Raw genomic sequence first — 21,529 nt, forward strand, 5'->3', positions numbered from 1 at the left:
AGGAAGACTTCTGGTGGTCCCAAACTTCTTCCATTTAAGGAATATGGAGGCCACTGTGCTCTTAGGAACCTTGAGTATTGCATAAATTCTTTTGTAACCTTGGCCAGGTCTGTGCCTTGCCACAATTCTGTCTCTGAGCTCCTTGGGCAGTTCCTTTGAGCTCATGATTCTCATTTGGTCTGACATGCACTGTGAGGTCTTATATAGACAGGTGTGTGCCTTTCCAAATCAAGTCCTATCAGTTTAATTAAACACTGCTGGACTCCAATGAAGGAGTAGAACCATCTCAAGGAGGATCACAAGGAAATGGACAGCATGTGACTTAAATATGATTTTCTGAGCAAAGGGTCTGAATACTTATGACCATGTCATATTTCAGTTTTTCTTTTTTAATAAATTTGCAAAAATTTCTACATTTTTGTTTTTTTTTTTCAGTCAAGATGGGGTGAAGAGTGTACTTTAATGAGAAAAAAAATAAACTTTTTAGAATTTACCAAATAGCTGCAATGAAACAAAGAGTGAAAAATTTAAAGGGGTCTGAATACTTTCTGTACCCACTGTATATAATATTTTCCCAGCGGGGGTTTCCGGTTCTTCCCCATAGGATGCAAGTCCTCCTGACAAAGTTTATCAAGGCTCGCTGGGCCGCCATCACTTCAACCAGCCTTGCCCTGCTTGTTGTAGTAGCCTGGACCAACCCCTGTAGCATACGTCAGTGCTGGAAGCAGCAGCCTGGCTCACTTGCGCCTCCCACTCTTCACTGTAGCCGTATACTCCCGAGAGGAATCTCTTCGCGGATCTTCGGTGCTTATCCAACTGTGGGCATACCCGAATTACTGGGGTCTAGTTCTCTGGCCTTGACTGGCGTAGCTGCGACTTCGGCTCTTGACCGGCGCAGGTCTGGTTCTTGGGCTTTAGCTAGCATAGACTGGATTCTGGGACTCATCTGGCACCGGCCGGGTTCTGCTACCCGGCGCACCACAACGCGCTGCCTTGGGTTTTACCACGGCCTGGTTCCTCGGCTTCAGATTCCCCTGCACATATCGTGCTCGATTCTTTGCTTGGCAACAAATCTGCTACCATTTTGGGGAGCTGGCCTTTTATGTCAAGAAACTGGATCATCAAAGTCACCTTACCTGGTGAACCATCTAGACTCCTTCCTGAAACTCGATCTCTTCCAATTGGTTCTGGAGGGTTCCGCTTGGACGACAGATGGCAATCTTCTTATACAAATGCTGCACAACACTGAGGATTTTCTCTTTTTATGGCGCACAATCTTACACTTCTTATGCAGTATGTATGATGCCCCTCACACAGTATAATGTTCCTACAGTACTGCCATCTCTCATACAAAAGATAATATTTCAACAGTTCCACCATCCTCCGCACACACAGTATAATGTTTCCACTGTACCACCATCCCTCACACACATTATAATATTCCCACTGTACCACCATTCCCACCACACACAGTATAATGTTCCCACAGTACTAGCATTCCCCTAGCACAAAGTTTAATGTTCCCACAATACCACCATCCTTCCATGCACATTATAATGTTTCCAGAGGACTGCCATCCCCCACTAACAGTGTAATGTTCCCACAGTACTGCCACCTCCCCACACACAGTAAAATTTTCCCACAGTACTGCCTCCTACATACACAAAATGGTACTATCTACCCCATGGCTAATTAATAAATACTTACTTAGCCCCATTTTTGTTGCAGATGCTAATAAACCCAGGACCTATGAGATATTTACGTATGACCAAATTACCGTAGGGGTAAATAAACCCTAATTAAAGGATTAAAAGCAATAAAACATTAATTATCTTTAAAAGTGGTATATCAATTTAAAATTTCGCCATATTATCTCCACTATGACTGCAGGAAAAAAGAGCAAGAAGCTGTTAAGATTTTGGACATAGAAGTGGCCAATTTATTGGTACCTATTGGACCTATGGTGCTAAAGCAAAGGCTTTAAAAGGTAAGTGACTCCATTTTTTATTGCATTATAACTAGTGTTGTGCGATACCTTCCGATATCGGGAAATATCGGATCGGATTGGATCGGACCGATACCCAAAAAGTATCGGATATCGCCGATTCCGATACCGGAAACCAATGCAAGTCAATGGGACAGAAATATCGGAATGAAAATAAACCCTTTCTTTCCTTGTAGGTTAATTCTACATGAAGGAAAACAACTAAGAATAATGTAGAATGTATTGGGGGGGGAGACAATAAAGGCATAGAGGTTTAGCCCAATCAAATGGAATAGCAGGAATTAATATTTTTTTTTAAGACGTTCTGAGTTACGGAAATATTGACTATGTTAAGTATTTTTATATTTTGTCAGATATTTATGTTTCACTACTTCCATGCTCTTCACCTTCTTTTTTACTTCTCCCACACTTTCTCCTTCATCATCCTCAGCATCAGCATCTTTTTCATCAACTTCTTCTTCACCTTCTTCATCTTCTTCTTCACCTTCTTTTTATTATTCTTTTTTTTTACATTCTTCATATTCTTCTTATTCAACTATTATTCTTCTTCATATTCTACTTCTTCATCTTCATCATATTCTTATTTGCGACAGGCATTCCTGTAGTTATCTATAAAAGTTTGAACATTACACCTTTTGTTCTGCTTGTCACAAAAGATTTACAACAGGATTTGTCCGCGTTCAGTTTGGCCTGCAGCAGCAGGTCTTTTCCAGGGGCACCACGAGGAGGAACGGACTCACCCCCATACACTGCTTAGTCATCTTCTGCTTATAATTTCGATATTATCTTTTCCTCTGATTTTTAGTCTTATGCTTAATGTTCTTCCGCTTTTTGTTCTGCAGCTTCTTGTACTTCTGCTTCTTGGTTTTCTGTCTCTTGTTCTTCTGTATCTTGGTGGTTGTCTTCTTCTTCTTTGTCCTCTTGTTCAACTTCTTCAGGGTCATCTTCTTGGTCTTCTTCGGGGTAGTCTTCAGGGTCGTCGTCTTCGGGGTCCTCGTCTTCAGGGTCGTCTTCTTCGGGGTGGTCTTCAGGGTCTTCGTGTTCAGGGTCGTCGTCTTCTGGGTCCTCGTCTTCTTCGGGGTCGTCTTCGGGGTCCTCGTCTTCGGGGTCCTCGTCTTCTTCGGGTTGGTCTTCAGGGTCCCCGTCTTCAGGGTCCTCGTCTTCGGGGTCCTCGTCTTCGGGGTCCTCATCTTCTTCGGGGAGGTCTTCAGGGTCCTCGTCAGGGAGATCCAGAGTGATTACCAAGAGCAATTTCAAAAAGCTTGAACTTGGAAATGTAGCAGAAGGTACAAGAAGGCTGAGGAACTACCGAGGACCAGCTGACGGTACTGGAACCCGGATGGGTAGTAGAAGTTACAAGAGCAAATGGAACTAACGAGGACCAGCTGACGGTACTGGAACCCGGATGGGTAGCAGAAGGTACAAGAGCCAATGGAACTACCGAAGACCAGCTGACGGTACTGGAACTCGGTTACTAAGCCGGAGGTACTTGTGCCAGAAAGCACTACCAAGGACCAGCAGACGTTGGTGGAACTTGGATACCGAGAAGGAGGCACCTAAGCCAAAGGCACTGCCGAGAACCAACTGACGGTACTGGAACCCGGATGGGTAGTAGAAGGTACCAAAGCAAATGGAACTAACGAGGACCAGCTGACGGTACTGGAACCCGGATGGGTAGCAGAAGGTACAAGAGCCAATGGAACTTCCGAAGACCAGCTGACGGTACTGGAACTCGGTTACTAAGCAGGAGGTACCTGTGCCAGAAAGCACTACCAAGGACCAGCAGACGTTGGTGAAACTTGGATACCGAGAAGGAGGCACCTAAGCCAAAGGCACTGCCGAGAACCAGCTGACGGTACTGGAACCCGGATGAGTAGCAGAAGGTACCCATGTAAAAAAAAGTTTCAAGGCCGCGAGCTGGCCGCAGTTACCAAAACCCACAGTCCTACAGGGGGTGCTTGTCCTATTGGCACTATGGAACCAGCCTTCATTGCCAGATCCCGCAGCCCACATAGGAGTCACCTAAACTGCAGGCACCATAGAGTCGGCTAACCCGACCGCAACACGACAGGACAACGCATTGGAGGGAAAGTGACGTTGACACTACCCAGAAACAGCTGGATTGCTGGAACCAGGCTGGGCAGGAGGGAGTAACCGTGCCGAAGACACTGCTGGGAAACAGCTGGCGGTGCTGGAACCCAGGGTAAATACTAAAAACAGAGTGGAGCCAGAGGCGTAATTGGAGCAACTTTAAAATCTGTAGTAGTGTGAATGTGGACAGAGCAGGAGAAATTGCCGGACACACAGCTAGGGATCAGCTGACGTTACTGAACCCCAATAACACTGGAGCAAGCGTTGACTGTGCAGACGGCACTTCTGAGCAGTAACTAGCGGTATTGGAGCCCAGGGTAAATACTAGAAACAGAGGAGCCAGAGGTGTAATTGGAGCAAGTTTTAAATCAGTAGTACAGTGGATGTGGACAAAGCAGGAGAAATTGCCGTCCGCACAGCAGGGGAACAGCTGACGTTACTGAACCCCAATAACACGGCAGCAAGTGTTGACTGTGCAGACGGCACTTCTGAGCGCCAACTGGCGGTGTTGGAGCTCAGGGATTACAGTTCAGGTGGTAGAAACATGAACACAACAGGAGACCTGGATACTGTTGCCAACCAATTATTTATTCTGGAAGAGGACTGGCAAATTCATGAGAGATCCAGGCCTTGTTCATTTTGAGAAAAGTAAGCCGGTCAACTTCATCGGACGATAGTCGCATGCGACGGTCTGTTAGTACACCACCTGCGGCACTAAAGACACGTTCCGATAATACACTAGCAGCAAGGCAAGCTAGCACCTCCAATGCATATTGACTAAGCTCTGGCCATGTATTCAGCTTACAGACCCAAAACTTGAAGGGAGAAGAGCCGTCTGGGAGTACACTGAGAGGGCAAGACATGTAGTCTGTCACCATCTGACGGAAACGTTGCCTCCTGCTGACTGGAGCCGTCTGTGATGGTGTAGACATTTGTGGCGGTGGGGACACAAAACTTTGCCACATTTGGGCCATACTGGTCTTGCCTTGTGCTGAGGCGCTGCTTCTGCTCCCTCTTTGTGCAGAGCTTCCTCCACTGCCTCGACGCACTGAGCTGCTTTGTAAAGCACTAGCAGCACTGCTCTCGGTTGGAATGGAGAACATGATGGAATGCACCAGTGCGTCTTGGTACTCCCGGTTCAACGGTGTTATGAGGCTTTGTAAGTTGTCCCGGTAGCGAGGATCTAGGAGGGTGGACACCCAATAATCAGCCGTGTTGAGAATGTGGGCGATGCGGCGGTCGTTTCTCAGGCACTGCAGCATGAAATTAACCATGTGCTGCAGACTGCCAACTGGCCAAGAAACGCTGTCCCCTGCTTGAGGCATGATCTCTGCCTGCTCTGCATCACCCCACCCTCGCTCTAGATACTGACTACTAGAGCATTGTGTACCTCCCTCCTCTGGACAGATGTCTTCCTCATCCATTGACTCCTCCTCATCCTCCTCACAAAGTGTCCCCTGCCTAGGTCTTTGTGAGGAACCACGTTGCGCAGACTGTAGAGAATCAGATGGCATTTGTGACTCCTCATCCTCCACCTCTTCCAAAACCTTGTCCCTTAGTGCTTGCAGTGTTTTTTCAAGCAGGCAGATAAGGGGGATAGTCATGCTGACTAGTGCATCATCTGCACTCGCCATCCGCGTGGAATAATCGAAGGCACGCAAAACGTGGCAAATGTCCTTCATAGAGGCCCACCCAGTGGTGGTGAAGTGTGAACGGCGCGCACTGCGACTTGTTTGCGCCTGCTGCAGCTGGTACTCCATTACTGCTGCCTGCTGCTCACACAACCTCTCCAACATATGTAACGTTGAATTCCACCTGGTGGGTAGGTCACATATGATGCAATGTTCCGGAAGACGTAATCGGCGCTGCAGAGCTGCAATGCGTGATCTTGCGTTGCTGGAATGCCGCAAGTGAGCGCACTCTATGCGGACCTTGTGAAGCAGTGCATCAAGATCCGGATAGTCCCTCAAAAAACTCTGCACGACCAAGTTGAGCACAGGTGCCAGACATGGGATGTGAATGAGGTTGCCTAGGCCCAGAGCTGCCACCAGATTTCGGCCATTGTCACACACTACCATGCCTGGCTGGAGATTCGCTGGCACAAACCACACGTCGCTGTGCTGCTTGATGGCATTCCAGAGCTCCTGCGCTGTGTGGCTTCGATTCCCAAAATAAATTAATTTTAATACGGCCTGTTGACGTTTGGCCACGGCTGTGCTCATATCGGTCATCATAACAGGTAACCAACCGTTCACGGGTCGATGTGGAGGTAGACCGTGATGGCTCCTGCAGCGCTGATTCAGAGGAACTGGAGTATGAGGAGGAGTCAATGTGTACAGACTGGATTCCTGCAATCCTTGGAGTTGGCAGAACACGTACAGCGCCACTCTCAAGATCTGTACCCGGCTCCACAACATTTACCCAATGGGCAGTGAGGGAAAGGTATCGTCCCTGTCCATGCTTACTGGTCCATGCATCGGTGGTCAGGTGGACCTTGCTACTGACGGCATTTTGTAGCGCATGTTTAATTTCTCCCTCCACATGATGTTGCAGGGCAGGGACGGCTTGCCTGCTGAAATAAAAGCGGCTGGGTACGTTGTATTGTGGGACTGCCAATGCCATAAAGTTACGGAAGGTGTCAGTCTCCACCAGCCTGAATGATAGCATTTCAAGGGCCAGTAGTTTAGCAATGCCAGCATTCAGAGCCTGTGCTCGGGGGTGGTTTGCCGAGTATGAGCGCCTTTTCTCCCATGCCTGTGCTAACGATGGCTGTAGACTGGCCTGGGAGTGTGAGGATGACTGGGAAAGTGGTGCTGTGGGTGGAATTACACTGTGTCTCTGTACAACAGTGCCAGAGATTCTTCCATGGCGATCCTGTGAGGAAGCCGAACCAGCTGTGTGTGAGCTGGAGGAAGAGGCTACAACACGAGCTGAAGAGGTGGTAGGTGGCGCTGTAGGTTGGCCTAGGTCTTCAGTGTGTTTTTGTAACTCCACCATGTGCTTGGTCCGCACATGTTTCCACATATTTGTGGTATTGAGGTTGCTGACACTTTTCCCTCTTTTCACCTTCTGATTACACAGCTTGCATTTGACAAAGCAAATGTCATCTGCAACTGTGTCAAAAAAGGACCAGGCACTGCAAGTCTTGGGAGCGCCCGCTTTGGATTTTGGAAGAGCCATGCTCCTAATGGGTGCCTAAGTGGAGGCTACAGGCAACCAAGTCTGCCCCCTCCCTCTCCCTCCTTTTTGGGCTGTTCGGGGAATCTCTTCCTCAGAGCTGCTCCCACCACCTTCCTGTCCCTCACACCATGATGGGTCAAGGACCTCATCATCTACACCAGTGGTCCCCAACCTTTTTTGCACCAGGGACCGGCTTGAAGCAAGATCATTTTTCCATGGCCCAGCAAGGAGGGGGTGGGGTGGGCGGGGCTTTGGTCATATGGGGGCGGGGTAATGGAGGGATTTGGAGTTTAGTGCATACTTATCATATAGTGTAGACCAGGTCCCCGCCAGGAGCCCCACATAATGTGCTGTGCCAGGAGCCGCATCACTGAGGCCCCATCACGCCCTGCAGCAGGACAGGGCAGCTGTCCTGACAGCTGCTGTTCAGCTGCATTTACTTCATCCCAGGGGCGGACACAGACTGTAGTGGGCCCCTGTGCAAGAAATTTTTGGGGGCCCCCCCCGCCCTTCATAAGGCAACAAAGTTATGTAAACATAACCCCCCCATGTGCATCTCTCACCCCCCCATGTGCAGCTCACCCCCGTGCATCTCTCATCCCCCTCCGTGCATCTCTCATCCCCCTCCGTGCATCTCTCATCCACCCCCCGTGCATCTCTCATCCACCCCCCGTGCATCTCTCATCCACCCCCCGTGCATCTCTCATCCACCCCCCGTGCATCTCTCATCCACCCCCCGTGCATCTCTCATCCCCTCCGTGCATCTCTCATCCCCCCCGTGCATCTCTCATCCACCCCCCGTGCATCTCTCATCCACCCCCCGTGCATCTCTCATCCCCCCCGTGCATCTCTCATCCACCCCCCGTGCATCTCTCATCCACCCCCCGTGCATCTCTCATCCACCCCCCGTGCATCTCTCATCCCCCCCGTGCATCTCTCATCCCCCCCGTGCATTTCTCATCCCCCCCGTGCATTTCTCATCCCCCCCGTGCATCTCTCACCCCCCCGTGCATCTCTCATCCACCCCCCGTGCATCTCTCATCCCCCCCGTGCATCTCTCACCCCCCCGTGCATCTCTCACCCCCCCGTGCATCTCTCATCTCTCCCCTCCCTCCCATGTGCATCTCTCATCTCTCCCCTCCCCCCATGTGCATCTCTCATCTCTCCCCTCCCCCCATGTGCATCTCCCATTCCCCCCACTCCTAGTTAATTGTATTTAAAAAAAAATAAAACTTGTTATACTTACCCCCATGCGATCCCTGCAGAATCCTGGCGCTCGTCCAAATCGCTGACACCAGGTTCTCCTGACTTCCGGCCATGTGACGGCGCCGTCACATGACCGGAAGTCAGGGGAATCATGAAGGTGCTGCCGCAGCAGCGCAGCGCTAAGATGTCCCGGACCCGGCGCTTAGCATGCGGCCGGGGGCCCCATGAGGAGAGAGACGCACAAGAGGGGGGCTCCGAGGGGGCTCCTACCGGCCGGGCCCCATACTGGAGTCAGGGCAGTCATGCCCTGATGGCGGCCCTGCTGGAGGCTAGAGGGGCCCCCTCTCCCCGCGGACCGGCTGAAAAACCCCAACGGCCCGGTCCTGGTCCGCGGACCGGCGGTTGGGGACCTCTGATCTACACCACCCTTTTCAAACAACTGCTTCTCCTGGGTAGTCTCGACAGCACAGTACGCACCAGAAAGTGGCACCTGAGTCTCATCATCAGATGCGTACTGAGGTGTGCTGCTGACCATAGGCACTGGCCCACCCGCCTCTTCAGATTCAGAGAGACAAAACGGTTGCGCATCACTGCATGCTACCTCTTCTTCAAATTCTCGAATTCTGCTTGGCTGGCTCCCTCTTTACAAGCCAAGAGATTCAGAGAACAGAAGTAGAGATGGCTCCTGTCCAGGGCTCTCTGACTGCCTGGACAATTTGGCAGGTGGTGAAGAGACAGATGGGTGCTCTTCAGTGCTCAGGACCTGAGAGGATCTGGAACTAATTGAAGTCGATGCGTTAGCTGCCATCCATCCGACAACGGCTTCAATTTGGTCCTCCAGTGGGGTTCGGCTAGCTCCTACAAAGCTGCGCATAAAGGACTGTTCCCTGGTAAAACTGGGGGATGCTGAGTCACTGGTGCCCGCAGCAGGTACAGAATCCCCACGTCCTCTCCCTGCAGGCACAGAATCCTCACGTCCTCTCCCTGCAGAAACTCCATGCCCACGACCACATGCCTTACTCCCTGCCTTCTTCATCTTGGTAGACAGATAAAGATAGGCAGAAAAGTACTAAGGGCTTAGTGTGCTTATTCCTGAACAGCTGCTAACAGGTATAAGAAACACTAATTTTATAAAGTGTGGACTAGCCTTTAATAAGAGCTAATGTGGCCTACACAACTGTAAAGTGGAGTGTTTGGTGAACTTTATTTAGGTTTTTTTTTGTCACAAAAAGACACTGGATGTGCCTAAAGATGTAATAACGATAGTATCACAAACTTTTTGTAGCTATTACAATGTAGGAAGGTAACCTACAATGCAATAGATGAGGCTACAAAAAATAGGCTAATACTAATCTGGCTGGGGCTGCAGGGCACAATGCTGCAGAAAGGCTCCTCTATCTTCTCCTATATAGTGTGTTTGGAACCAATTTAGCTGAATACGGATGGAACCACCACACTAATGGGAGATATCAGGAAAAATTATGAATTGGCAAAAAAGGACAATGTATGAGGCAGTGACACACACTGAGTGCACTACAACCAGACGTGGTTGAAGCACACACTACAGGGTGAGCTGCACTCACACACACAGACCTTGCAGACAGCGGTGAACAGCACAGAGAACTGTGCACTAGCGCTGCAAGGCACAGCGATTTATAAAGTAGCTTGGGTAAAGCAGAATAGACCAAATAGGTAGCTAAAACTGTCCCTCAGAACAACAGCGTCCTATCCCTAACTGAATTCACAGCAGAGTGAGCTCAAAATGGCGGCGGCGGCTTTTATAGTGCATCATGACATCATTTCAGCAGCCAATCAAAGCCATGCCATTAGTTAAGATGCCTACATGCCTAACAGGATGTGCCCACACTTCTTAGGATCCTCATTGGCTGAATAAAATGAAAATGGCTCATTGCATTATGGGAACTTCCGATTCCGGTATACGATATTGCAAAAGTATCGGAATTCCGATACCGCGAATATTGGCCGATACCCGATATTTCAGTATCGGAATGCTCAACACTAATTATAACCCCAGCCCCCTGAGGAAGCCAGTCATCGAATGAACATAGAGAGTACTACTGAGAAGTTGTACCGATGGACCTCAGCCAGTGAGGTCCTGACAAATCAACTGGGAGCATAGAGTAGCTCTCAGGGGCCGTAGTGACACAAGGGATGATGGGCCTTCCCATAATGGTTTGCTGGACTGTTGTGGCTTGTAACAAAAGTTATATACTGCTACATGTAACCAGAAAGTTCCGGACTGCTTCTTCTGCATTATGCATTAATACGTTGCATTCAATCACGCAGTTAAATCTGCATGTGTTCATTGAACAATGCGGATTTACCACATCTAATACTTTCTATTGTGGAAATTTCTGTTTGCGGAGACTAGTGTCTCCACAACAGAAATTAACATGCTGTGGCTCGTAAACCCGCACCACCGGTGAGTTTACGCAACGTCAAATAGAAGCACCTTGGGCATGGGATTTCTATAAATCCCATCTACTGTGCTTGTAATGTGGAATGTAGCGTTTTATACGCAGCACAGGTGAGCTGCATCCAAAACTCTGCTATTCCTGATCGTGGGCACGTACCCCTGGACATTGTTCTTCCTCATTCATCTCCACATCATCTGGTCCAGATTTGCAGAATCAGGAGATATGAGTTCTCTATATACATATTTACTTCCTTTTGAGGTTGGGGGGTCCACTTATAGCTATTGTTGTTATGGACGTGACTTACCTAACATTGCGCAGTGAATCTGTTTTCACTATAGTGACTGATATTTCTTGTTGATAAAACTGTAATATTTTTTTCACTTTAAACCTTTTTTTAAACAACACTGATTAGTGCGATCATACAACATGCAAGCCTCTGATCGCTCCGGTGATGCACTGTACTACTGTAGTGCCGTGTATTATCCCTGCCTGTTAGTGTAATACTAACGACTCCATACACATGAGATAAGTGTTGCCTAAATGGTCATTTGGCAGACGGCTATCTCTCCCGACTCCCCCATACACACAAATATTCCATCTTTCCTGTGGTCTGTATGAGAGAGTCACCTCCGGACTCCTATAGCGGAGGATTATCTACAGGAAGAACAAACGGAATAGCCTCTGAAATTCAGGATGCCAGATCCTTCTCTGCCCTGACATTATATGTCGGTAGGCCCCAAATACATTGTATAGTCGACTAAACCCCACTGAAATCAGTGCTTTAATGCAACTTTAGTCTAATGTGTTTGGGGGTGTTAAAAGGTAACTTATTACTATTGAGTACTTGGGTGAGGAGGGGAATTGAGCCAAACTTTGTCAAACCTTCATAGATGCCATGTTTCCTTTTGACAGCAGCAAGTGGTTAAACTGCCAAGGTTTCTGTTGCAGCCGCACTTGTGCCATCCCTGCGGTGTACATCTATGTTCTGGTGCCCAAAAGAGTTATTTTTTTAAAAAAACAAATGTTTAACTTCTTAAGAAATAACAATGGGCCTAATACGTTTTGCAAGTTTCTTTCTTTTTACAAGAATTGTTGGTGCCAGTTTTCTTTTGAAACATTTTAATATCTGATTTTTTTTCTGGTGTATTTCTTGTAATATAGGAAAGCCTAAGGCCATAAATAAACCCCATAAAAAACTGTATATGGAGACTTTGGTATCAAATAATTTCTGTCTGCGGTGTTTGTGCAAACAAAAAAGCTTTTATAAAAGCCTCAAACTTCTGTGTGTGAATCAGTGATGAGATCCAACATGGTAGAGCCCGGGGAAGACGGGAAACATTCATATAGACAGCTGGTGGTGATGTAGTCAGTGACAGACTTTGGCCAAAAATGTTTCTAGAGCTGTAGTAGAAATGAATATGTCGTCCTCACCATGAAGTAATTATTTCTCATGTCACGTGTAATGAATATCTCCTGCAGTATTACTAATGCTGATTCCAGTGTCGGTAAATGAGACGACAATTAGTGTTATGGAAGATGAGTCTATGAGAAACATATTCAACTGGAGAGGAAGAAACTGCTTGTTTTCTGTGGCATAAAATATATACAGTAGGTTTTATTAGTAGATGTGAAGAAGAAAACTGAATACTGTAAAATAATAAATCTCCTCATATGTTTCCCTTATTATCTCCAGTAATTGTATTATTACACAGGATTTTTATGTTACATTGTCTCATCTTCTTATTCAGGTTTCTACAATATCGGATCCTCTCAGTGAAAATCTTCTAGATAAGAGAATTTTCCTGATTTACCCATCAAAGATGGATATGGACAGAGACAAGATGGCGGAGAGGATATTACACCTCACCCTAGACATCCTCTTCCGTCTTACTGGAGAGGTGAGAGATTCTGATGACGTCACATTACATCATTCTTATCTATGGGAATAACAGATGGACAGAACTGGATAGGTGAGGACTCTGGAAATGTCTGTAGTGAGATTTATTAATGAGTTTCTCCATTACCAGGATTACATAGTAGTGAAGACCTCTAGTGAGCGCTGTCAGGACCCTGTGTCTGAGGGATGGGGAAGACCCCTGAGCCCAATCACAGGGCCTCCACCTTACACCCTGATGCATGAGGACATCAATGACCAGAAGATCCTAGAACTCACCTACAAGATGATTGAGCTGCTGACTGGAGAGGTGACACTGCTGGGAATTCTGGGACATTATACAGTAATGCTATGAAGGGATCGGGGGGGTGACGGTATCATTGTATGTGTCAGGTTCCTATAAGGTGTCAGAATGTCGCTGTCTATTTCTCCATGGAGGAGTGGGAGTATTTAGAAGGACACAAAGATCTGTACAAGGACGTCATGATGGAGGTTCCCCAGTGCCTCACATCGCCAGGTAATAAACAGGACTAAATACACATGGCCTATAATTATCTGTATATAAAGGATGAATTCAGTCCCTGTATGTGTTTCCTCCAGATCGATCCAGTAAGAGGACAACACCAGAGAGATGTCCCCATCCTCTTCTTTCACAAGACTGTAAACAGGAAGACCCCAATGTTCCTCAGGATCATCAGGTAGATGGAGAGAAGGTGTCATGAGATCTCCCCTATGATGTGTAGACGGCTGTGAAGGTCTTGTGCTCAGTCTTGTTTTATCCACCAGGATTATATGTTTTATAATGAGAACGGTTGAGATGGCAGGATTAAAGCTGATCATAGATGGGACTTCTCCATCTGTCTGTGACTTTTACAATATTTGTTTCAGGGTGAAGATCTGACCCATATTAATACTACAGAGACATATGTGAGGGGTGATGAGCGGTGTAAAGAGGAGATTCCTACAGATAACCATCCAGGTGAGTAGTAACCACTAAATGCAGAGAAGTCACAGAGTCTTCTCAGTCACCAGCTGTGGCTGCTCTATTGGTAGTGCAGTCCGGTAGTATCACAATCGTGTGATCACCATTTTGCCGCTAGAGCATAACATTCTCCTCCATCCGAAAATGTTCAAATTACTTTGTGAATTGGGAAAGACCTTTTCTAGAGAACTTACAACCTGGAGGATCCACCTACCTCCTGGGATTAGGAGACTCTGTCCGTTACCTGCCCAGATCTGTAACAAAGCCAAATGACCGCGTACGTAGAATGTGCTGACACGTTAGAAAATCACTTGAAGAAAAATATTATGCTGGGCCTGTAAGAGAAAGCGGAGGGTAATGATGGTGTTGGCTTCCTAGATCCCTGATATCTTATTGGATGAATCTACCTTCTCTCCCTTCTGTGCTGCTGAATGTGCTCATATGGTTCCTACAAGACCAGGTCCAGTCTTTCTGGACAAACTTCGCTTTTATGATCAACATTAAATGTGCATTGAGGCCAAGTGTGAATTTCTGTACAATAACAACAGAGTTTCCCTTTATCTTGACTTTTCAAACCAATTAACTTCAAACAGGATCGTGATAAACTACATAAAAACATTACACCTGTGCCATGATATATCTCTAAGCTGTGCTTGGCTGAAGGCTGTAATATACATATATTCACGCCTGCAGAAGATGTGTTGGCATGGCTCGAGCCCTGGTTTCATGGATTCACTCCACATCATAAATTCCATTATGTTTTCAATCCTAAGGAATTCAGATTACTGCACAATCTCTCCTGAAATGGGGAGCTGTCACGAAAACACCAATTGGTCAGACCTTGCAGCTCTCTGGTGCCCCCTTATCCTGCTGATCAAACACGGTATTGACCGAGGATAAGCACGGGCGCAGCTGCTCTAATTTATGTCGACTATTGCGGCACGTGATGTAACAGGACGTATATATATACCACCAGTTCCTTCCAGGAATGTATATTTACCTCCGACCAGCCACCCTCAAACCACATTATCACATAAATACTGGTATACTTCCACCACCAATCGCTTAACAGGTGGATCGGGTACCCATTAGGTAACGTGAATTAGCGGGTGCTCGACATAGGACAAGAAGAACGAAGCTGGTAAATAATAATGATTTACTCCCGAAAGTGGGCAGTATTTACAAAAGATATTATAAAAGAGACAATGTACATATATGCATAAACAGTTATTAAAATAAAAGGGATAAGTAATAGCAAAACCTGTGCCACGTGGTGATGGTCTCAGATTCTGTGGGGGGGATGGGTCCCCGGAAATTAGATGCGATTCTTCCACGCAGCGTGGTGTGCATGCATCTGACGTCCCGGGGCAAGAATGACTTAAAAAATGGCCGTTCTGGTTTTTAGTAAAGGGGCCAAAACATTAGGAGACACCCATGGTGCTTACCTCACACGGGGGCTCGGCTTTGTGAACCCACCCAGCTGCAGAAGACCTAAAACTCCTTCAGATTTCATATCTTGGTGTGGGGGGGTCCCACATCCAAGATGGAGACATCATGTTTGCCCTCAACACTATTCATGAAGATGGATATCAAATATGAAATCTCTATGATGCTCAGAAGCTCAGAACCCATTTCCCGGGCTTCCGGTGGTCTCCTAGTTGAGATAGTCTCCAAGTTGACGATCTCAAAAATGTGGTCCCTGTGTTTGTGACAGTCATGTGCATTATTAAAATCGACATTAAACGTTTGTACAGCTAAACAATAGGATTGGAGGGAAAAATCCAGGGTATACCAGTGCTTTTTCTGAGCTGAGGCTTTATGACGCTCTTAAAAATTCCTGAGGTTTGGGGGAAAAGCAACAGTGACTTCTATGTAAAACTCTTACAAATGGACAGGGGGGGTGGAGATTTGAGACAGCTCTCATTTTTTAAAACTATGACCAAAAATACATTTTGCCTGACAGGAGCACCAATACTTTCTCTACTCTTCTCATCAGGACTCATAGTAGCTCCAATGGTCCACCATAAATGACTGCAATTCCGGTTTAGTGTTGTAGTTCTCCCCTGATACATATATTGTTGTTGGGGATGTAACATATCTTTTATTCTGTCTTTTTTTACAGGTTCATTTTGTATGATAGTTTGAGTGTAGTGGAATCGGCCTGACTCACTTATGTGACTCTGTAACTCCCTCGTTGTCTTTAAAAGAAGGTCTCCATTATGTCTTCCCAATGCCCGAGGTCTAAATTTAAGACACCTCAGCTCTGCACTATTATGAAAAGTTCTCTTTAAATGTCTAATATTTCTTCTTGAAACTCATCTGACAGAAAATATTGTCCCTTACGATAGTTTAGATTGCTAAGAGCCACCGAGCCCCATACTCTTAATTACCCCAGAGAGGTTTCACCACTAGTTACTCGTTTTTAACTGATGGAGACTGTTGAGTTTGATCATTTCAGTAGATGTGTTATTGTCTATAGTCACAGTTTTTGACTTCAGTGATCCTCTGATTTAACCTCTTCCTGCAGCCAGTTTTATGTTTCTAGTCAGGCTCCATTTTCAAATCTGACATGTGTCACTTTATGTGGAGATAACTTTGGAATTCTTCACAAAGGATAATAGGAAACAAATGGACCTTACAAATTATTTTCCAACTTCTCTTGAATTTGACAATACCCTATATACAGCTGTACACTACTGTCTGGGCACATGGCAGGTTAAGAAGGGAAGGAGCGACATTTAGCTATTAGGAATGCAGATCTTGCTGGAATAGTTCCCAGACACAATGTATTGGGGGCACTGTATGAACTGTATGGTCACCTGGCAGTTCAAAAGATGGCCACCACGAACAGGCTTGGTGCTATATAATCCATTTATCACCAGAGGAGATGGGACACACCATTTACAGATGCCTTAATATAATAAAATGACAGAAAACCAGAGCAGTAGAAATCACCATAAAGTAACTTCATTTTGAAAATTATAACCCTCAGTGAATTAACTATTGGTGCAGTGAATATTTTGACTCCACAATCACTTTCCAGAAATTAGCACGCAGTGGATGTTGGAGAGTGAAAATTACGCATTTGCCATTTTATTACCCAACACATAGTGCCCAGATTGTGCTCCAGGAGACACACACTGTAGATTAAGTGGGTTCTTCTCACTATAGTAATGCCAAATACATGGTTGCTAAATATTGTTTAGGCACACTTCAAGGCTTAGAAGGAAGGGGGAGATTTGACTTTGGGAGACCGGATTTTGCTGCATTGGTTTATGGATGAGAAGACGTTTTTATTGATATTATTTTTGTCTACATAACATTGTTTAGTGGCTTCTTATTCCATATTTTGGAGACAGAATGAACAAACAGTTCAACACCACGCTCTACTGGTTCATCCTGTGAGGTTTTCACGTTTCACTGTCATTCTGTCAATAACTTGCCATTTCTACAGACATTTAAGTAGAAATGTTCAAAAATATAAATTCAAGGATATTTCATTCAAAATTATTAATTGTTTTTTTTCTTGGCAGATGACTGTACCAGGAGATCGGAGGGACAGGAGATTTTTAAATTGAATGATCTTGAGATCTTACAGGATACAATTGAAGTGAATGCCATTTCTCCGGATATACCATCATCCCTTCAAAGCAAAGATCTATCATCTAAGCCTATGGAACAGGTCCTGTCTTCTGATTCATTACCGACTATGAAGGAAAAAAATCAAAATAAAAAAATAAGCATTAAAAAACGAACTGCTCCTAAAGGAAAGAGGTCATTTTCACGTTCAGAAAATGGAAATAGTTTTACCCTCGAAAAATCTATTCTTAAGCATCAAAAAATACACACAGCAGACAATAGATTGCTTTGTTCCAAATGTGGCAGAAGTTTTAAACAGAAATCAGATTTTGTTGCGCACCAGCGAACTCACACAGCGGAGAAGCGTTTTTCATGTTCAGAATGTGGGAAATGTTTTAACCGGAAATCACTTCTTAATATCCACAAGAGAACTCACACGGGGGAGAAGCCTTTTTCATGTTCAGAATGTGGGAAATGTTTTAACTGGAAATCAGCTTTTGTTAGACACCAGAGAACTCACAGTAAGGAGAAGCCTTTTTCCTGTTCAGAATGTGGGAAATATTTCAACCAGAAATCACTTCTTAATATCCACAAGAGAACTCACACGGGGGAGAAGCCTTTTTCATGTTCAGAATGTGGCAAATGTTTTAACCAGAAATCAGATTTGATTAAGCACCAGAGAACCCACACAGGGGAGAAGCCTTTTTCATGTTCAGAATGTGGGAAATGTTTTAACCGGAAATCCACTTTGGTTGATCACCAGAGAACTCACACAGGAGAGAAGCCTTTTTCATGTTCAGAATGTGGCAAATGTTTTAACCAGAAATCAGCTTTGATTAAGCACCAGAGAACCCACACAGGGGAGAAGCCTTTTTCGTGTTCAGAATGTGGGAAATGTTTTAACCATAAATCAGATTTTGTTAGTCACCAGAGAACTCACACAGGGGAGAAGCCTTTTTCGTGTTCAGAATGTGGGAAATGTTTTAACCATAAATCAGCTTTGATTAAGCACCAGAGAACCCACACAGGGGAGAAGCCTTTTTCGTGTTCAGAATGTGGGAAAGGTTTTAACCAGAAATCAGCTTTGGATAGACACATGAGAACTCACACAGGGGAGAAGCCTTTTTCCTAATCTTTTTTTTTTTTAATCCAATAAATTTTTATAGTTCTTTTTTTATTAGATTTTTTCTACAAACCAAGAAACCAGTACATACAGTAATAAAATAACATACCATAGGGATGACATACATGCATCTCTCCTATATATCCTTTCAGCTTGCCCATTACCGTCTGATAACTTGCAGTCACTATATCTTACAATTAACATTCCACATTCTTGAAATTTCTTATATAACCATAATATTGTAATAAACATTATAATCCTATACACTTCTAGGTGTGCTATATTACTGTTAAATATGAATTATGGATATTCATTTTTTAATCTGAATTCTATATAGATCAGCCTCGAGCTAGGTTTTGCTGACAAGACATTCAGGCTATTCTTGTCTTTTTAGCTCAGTGTAAGTTAGTGCCATAAGCAGAAGAACAGGTGCTGTGAGGGGCCAATATAACCCATACAGGGTGGGAGGCTCGGGGTCTCTTTTCCATTCTACATTACATGGCTCAGTGCTAGGATCTAAGAGCTGAAGAGGCAGCTGACATGTAGACCCTGACACACGTGCTGGACACAGACAGACGCAACCTACCATTCAGGATCCCAGGAAAAGATGGGTGAATCTCAACTAATAGGCTAATTATGGACAAATGGAAAATCATTTTGTAACTATTTCACCTATTTTATGTAACTGCTGGAATTATTATTTTTAATGGACAACCCAAAAATAAAAAATATATTCTTTGAACAATCGCATCTGATAAACAGTCCTATCTATATATAAATATATGAAAATAAGTATATTTAACATTTTGGCGAGCCCCCATTCCTGATTTTTTTGTGCTTTCAAGTGGCTTCCTTCTCCTTGAACAAGGTGGGGGAGAGGAGGAAAGCTTTTGCTGAACACCTGTTGTCCAAGTGTCGGGAAATCCACTAACTTTGTCACAAGAATCAGAAAGAACCTACAGAAGATTGAGGACTGATATATTCTCAAGATGGATTGACAGGCACCAGAAGTACTACAAGGATCAGACGTACACTGATGACCAAACCCCAGTGTTAAGGAGAATCTGAGAAATCTGAAGTTAAGGAAAAATATGGATATTATTTCTTCTTTTCTAAGCAAAGTAAACTAAAATTTAAGGCTACTGACGAGACTGACTTAGACGTTTTTGTGGCTTAGCTTATGCGCAGAATGTGAAATGGAGAATTTAAAAATAGATTCTAAGCTGGTGTCCTTTTATAGAGACAAAGAAGTTGAAAAATATTTTACAATTCATTGACGTATTTCACAAACTTGTGTCAGAAAAGTCTAAGCATGACTGTAATAGTGTCAGAAAAGTCTAAGCATGACTGTGTAATAGTGTCAGAAAAGTCTAAGCATGACTGTGTAATAGTGTCAGAGGATACTAATGATGTTACTGATTCTGACTGTAATGTGGAAATTGAACAAGATGACAGCTACTGAAGGTGACCTTGTGTCTATTGACAAAGAGACTGACATGGGAACGGATGAACGAGAAACTGACATAATAAGTGATGTAGGAGACATGATAATTGACTTAAGTAATGTAGGAGGAGCTTATGTACAAAGACCATTAAAATTAGAAGAAAACTTAAAAGCTACACATTAAAGTTTGGAAAAATTTGTTAAAATGATAAAAAATCATTCCAAAAATCCATGTCTGTAGAAATTCCGAGATATTTGAGAGCTTTGGTGATAAGTTTAATTTAACTAATGAGGAGAGGAATCAATTATTTAAAATGTGGATTCCTGTGACATTTTCCAGACGTCTGGTGTTAATGTTCTGTGAACATGACTCTCCTAATCAATGGATAAATGATTCGGACAGATTAAAATATTTGATTTACTGTTCAACCAAGAGTTTCCCAGACATAGATGATCTTCAAAAATTAAGGATTGGTAGGAAAGAATGTAAGTTTACATTCATGTCCATATTTAAATGGTTGTACAATACTCATCAAAAATGGAAAATGACAACAAATGCTAACAAATTTTGTACAAAAATTCAAATTCTTAAATCCAGCATCTCGAGTTATTGCTTCACAATAAGAATCTTTATTTAACCCTGCTGTTCTGTTCGGTCAAAAATGACCAAAGTTGAAATTTGATATTTTTTTAAATATTCATTATGCGGTTCTGAAACTTGTGGTTAATTGACGTTTCCTCATTTGAGGGGTTCTTACTGTGGGTAGTAGGTGTTTTTTTTTTTTTTTTACTTCTTGCTCCAGGTTTTTTTTTACACTTGTACTGTTTGGTCAAAAATGGCCGATAGCCTTTTATACTAATCTTCAGCCATTTTTTGAGTAAAATAAAGGAGTTCTAATCTCATTTTGGACTATATGTATATTGCATCTACTACTGTTTATCGACTTATCTAGGTCCTTTTGGTCCATGCTGATTTACACGTACATACATTTTCAAATTACGATACAGCAGATGGATTCGCTTCCAGTATAGTTATGTGCAAAATTTTTGCTGTATCTTATTTATGGGTAGAGATTCTACCAACATTTTATAATACTGGTGAAAATGTGACTGTAGATGAACAACTGGTGTCATTCAGAGGTAGGTGCCCATTCACACAGTATATTCCAAGTAAGCCTGCAAAGTACGGCATCAAAATATGGACTCTGTGCGACAGCAAAAGTTCATACGCTCTAAACTCTCAGGTATACATAGGGAAAAACACTGGAGAAAGAGCTGAAAAAAATCAAGGCATGCGAGTAGTTTTGGATTTGACACACGGACTCAAAGGACAAAATGTTATATTTTTTCACATCATACCAACTGGAGGAGATGTTGCTGAACAGAAAAATGACCATGCTGGGTACTGTTAGAAAAAATAAGCCAGAACTGCCACAAGGTATCCTCAGTAAGAGAGACATTTATAGTTCTATGTGTTATTTTTACTAAGGATACCACAGTAGATTCTTACGTTCCCAAAAAACACAAACAGTCATTCTGATGAGCACGATGCACCATGATAGTGCAATCAGTAATCGAGAGGACAGA

General features: G+C 44.3%; 2 protein-coding genes across 2 annotated transcripts in view; one reads left to right on the top strand and one right to left on the bottom strand.

The window, feature by feature from the left end:
* The window catches only part of LOC141178690 (uncharacterized), a 57,288-nt gene extending 45,405 nt beyond the window's left edge, over nt 1–11,883 (bottom strand). Inside the window, exon 1 of the mRNA XM_073660576.1 lies at nt 11,803–11,883. Coding sequence (XP_073516677.1) covers nt 11,803–11,883 — 81 coding nt within the window. The remainder of the gene's footprint in view (nt 1–11,802) is intronic.
* On the top strand, nt 1,886–20,585 carry LOC141178610 (uncharacterized). The gene is made up of 7 exons (XM_073660497.1): nt 1,886–1,987; nt 12,669–12,818; nt 12,948–13,124; nt 13,208–13,331; nt 13,415–13,512; nt 13,703–13,793; nt 17,330–20,585. The coding sequence occupies exons 2-7, from the start codon at nt 12,741–12,743 to the stop codon at nt 18,505–18,507; spliced, it is 1,746 nt and encodes a 581-aa protein (XP_073516598.1). The 5' UTR covers nt 1,886–1,987; nt 12,669–12,740; the 3' UTR covers nt 18,508–20,585.
* The last annotated feature ends 944 nt before the right edge of the window (nt 20,586–21,529 follow it).

The sequence above is a fragment of the Phyllobates terribilis genome, unplaced genomic scaffold (genome assembly GCF_046119375.1).
Source record: "Phyllobates terribilis strain yellow unplaced genomic scaffold, ASM4611937v1 Scaffold_29__1_contigs__length_15306474, whole genome shotgun sequence".
Lineage (NCBI taxonomy): Eukaryota > Metazoa > Chordata > Amphibia > Anura > Dendrobatidae > Phyllobates > Phyllobates terribilis.

Coding starts and splice junctions, on each gene's coding strand:
- LOC141178610 (XM_073660497.1), top strand. CDS start 12,741: ATGGATATGGACAGAGACAAGATGGCGGAGAGGATATTACACCTCACC. Junction 12,819..12,947: donor TCTTCCGTCTTACTGGAGAG/GTGAGAGATTCT, acceptor CTCCATTACCAG/GATTACATAGTAGTGAAGAC. Junction 13,794..17,329: donor TCCTACAGATAACCATCCAG/GTGAGTAGTAAC, acceptor TTTTCTTGGCAG/ATGACTGTACCAGGAGATCG.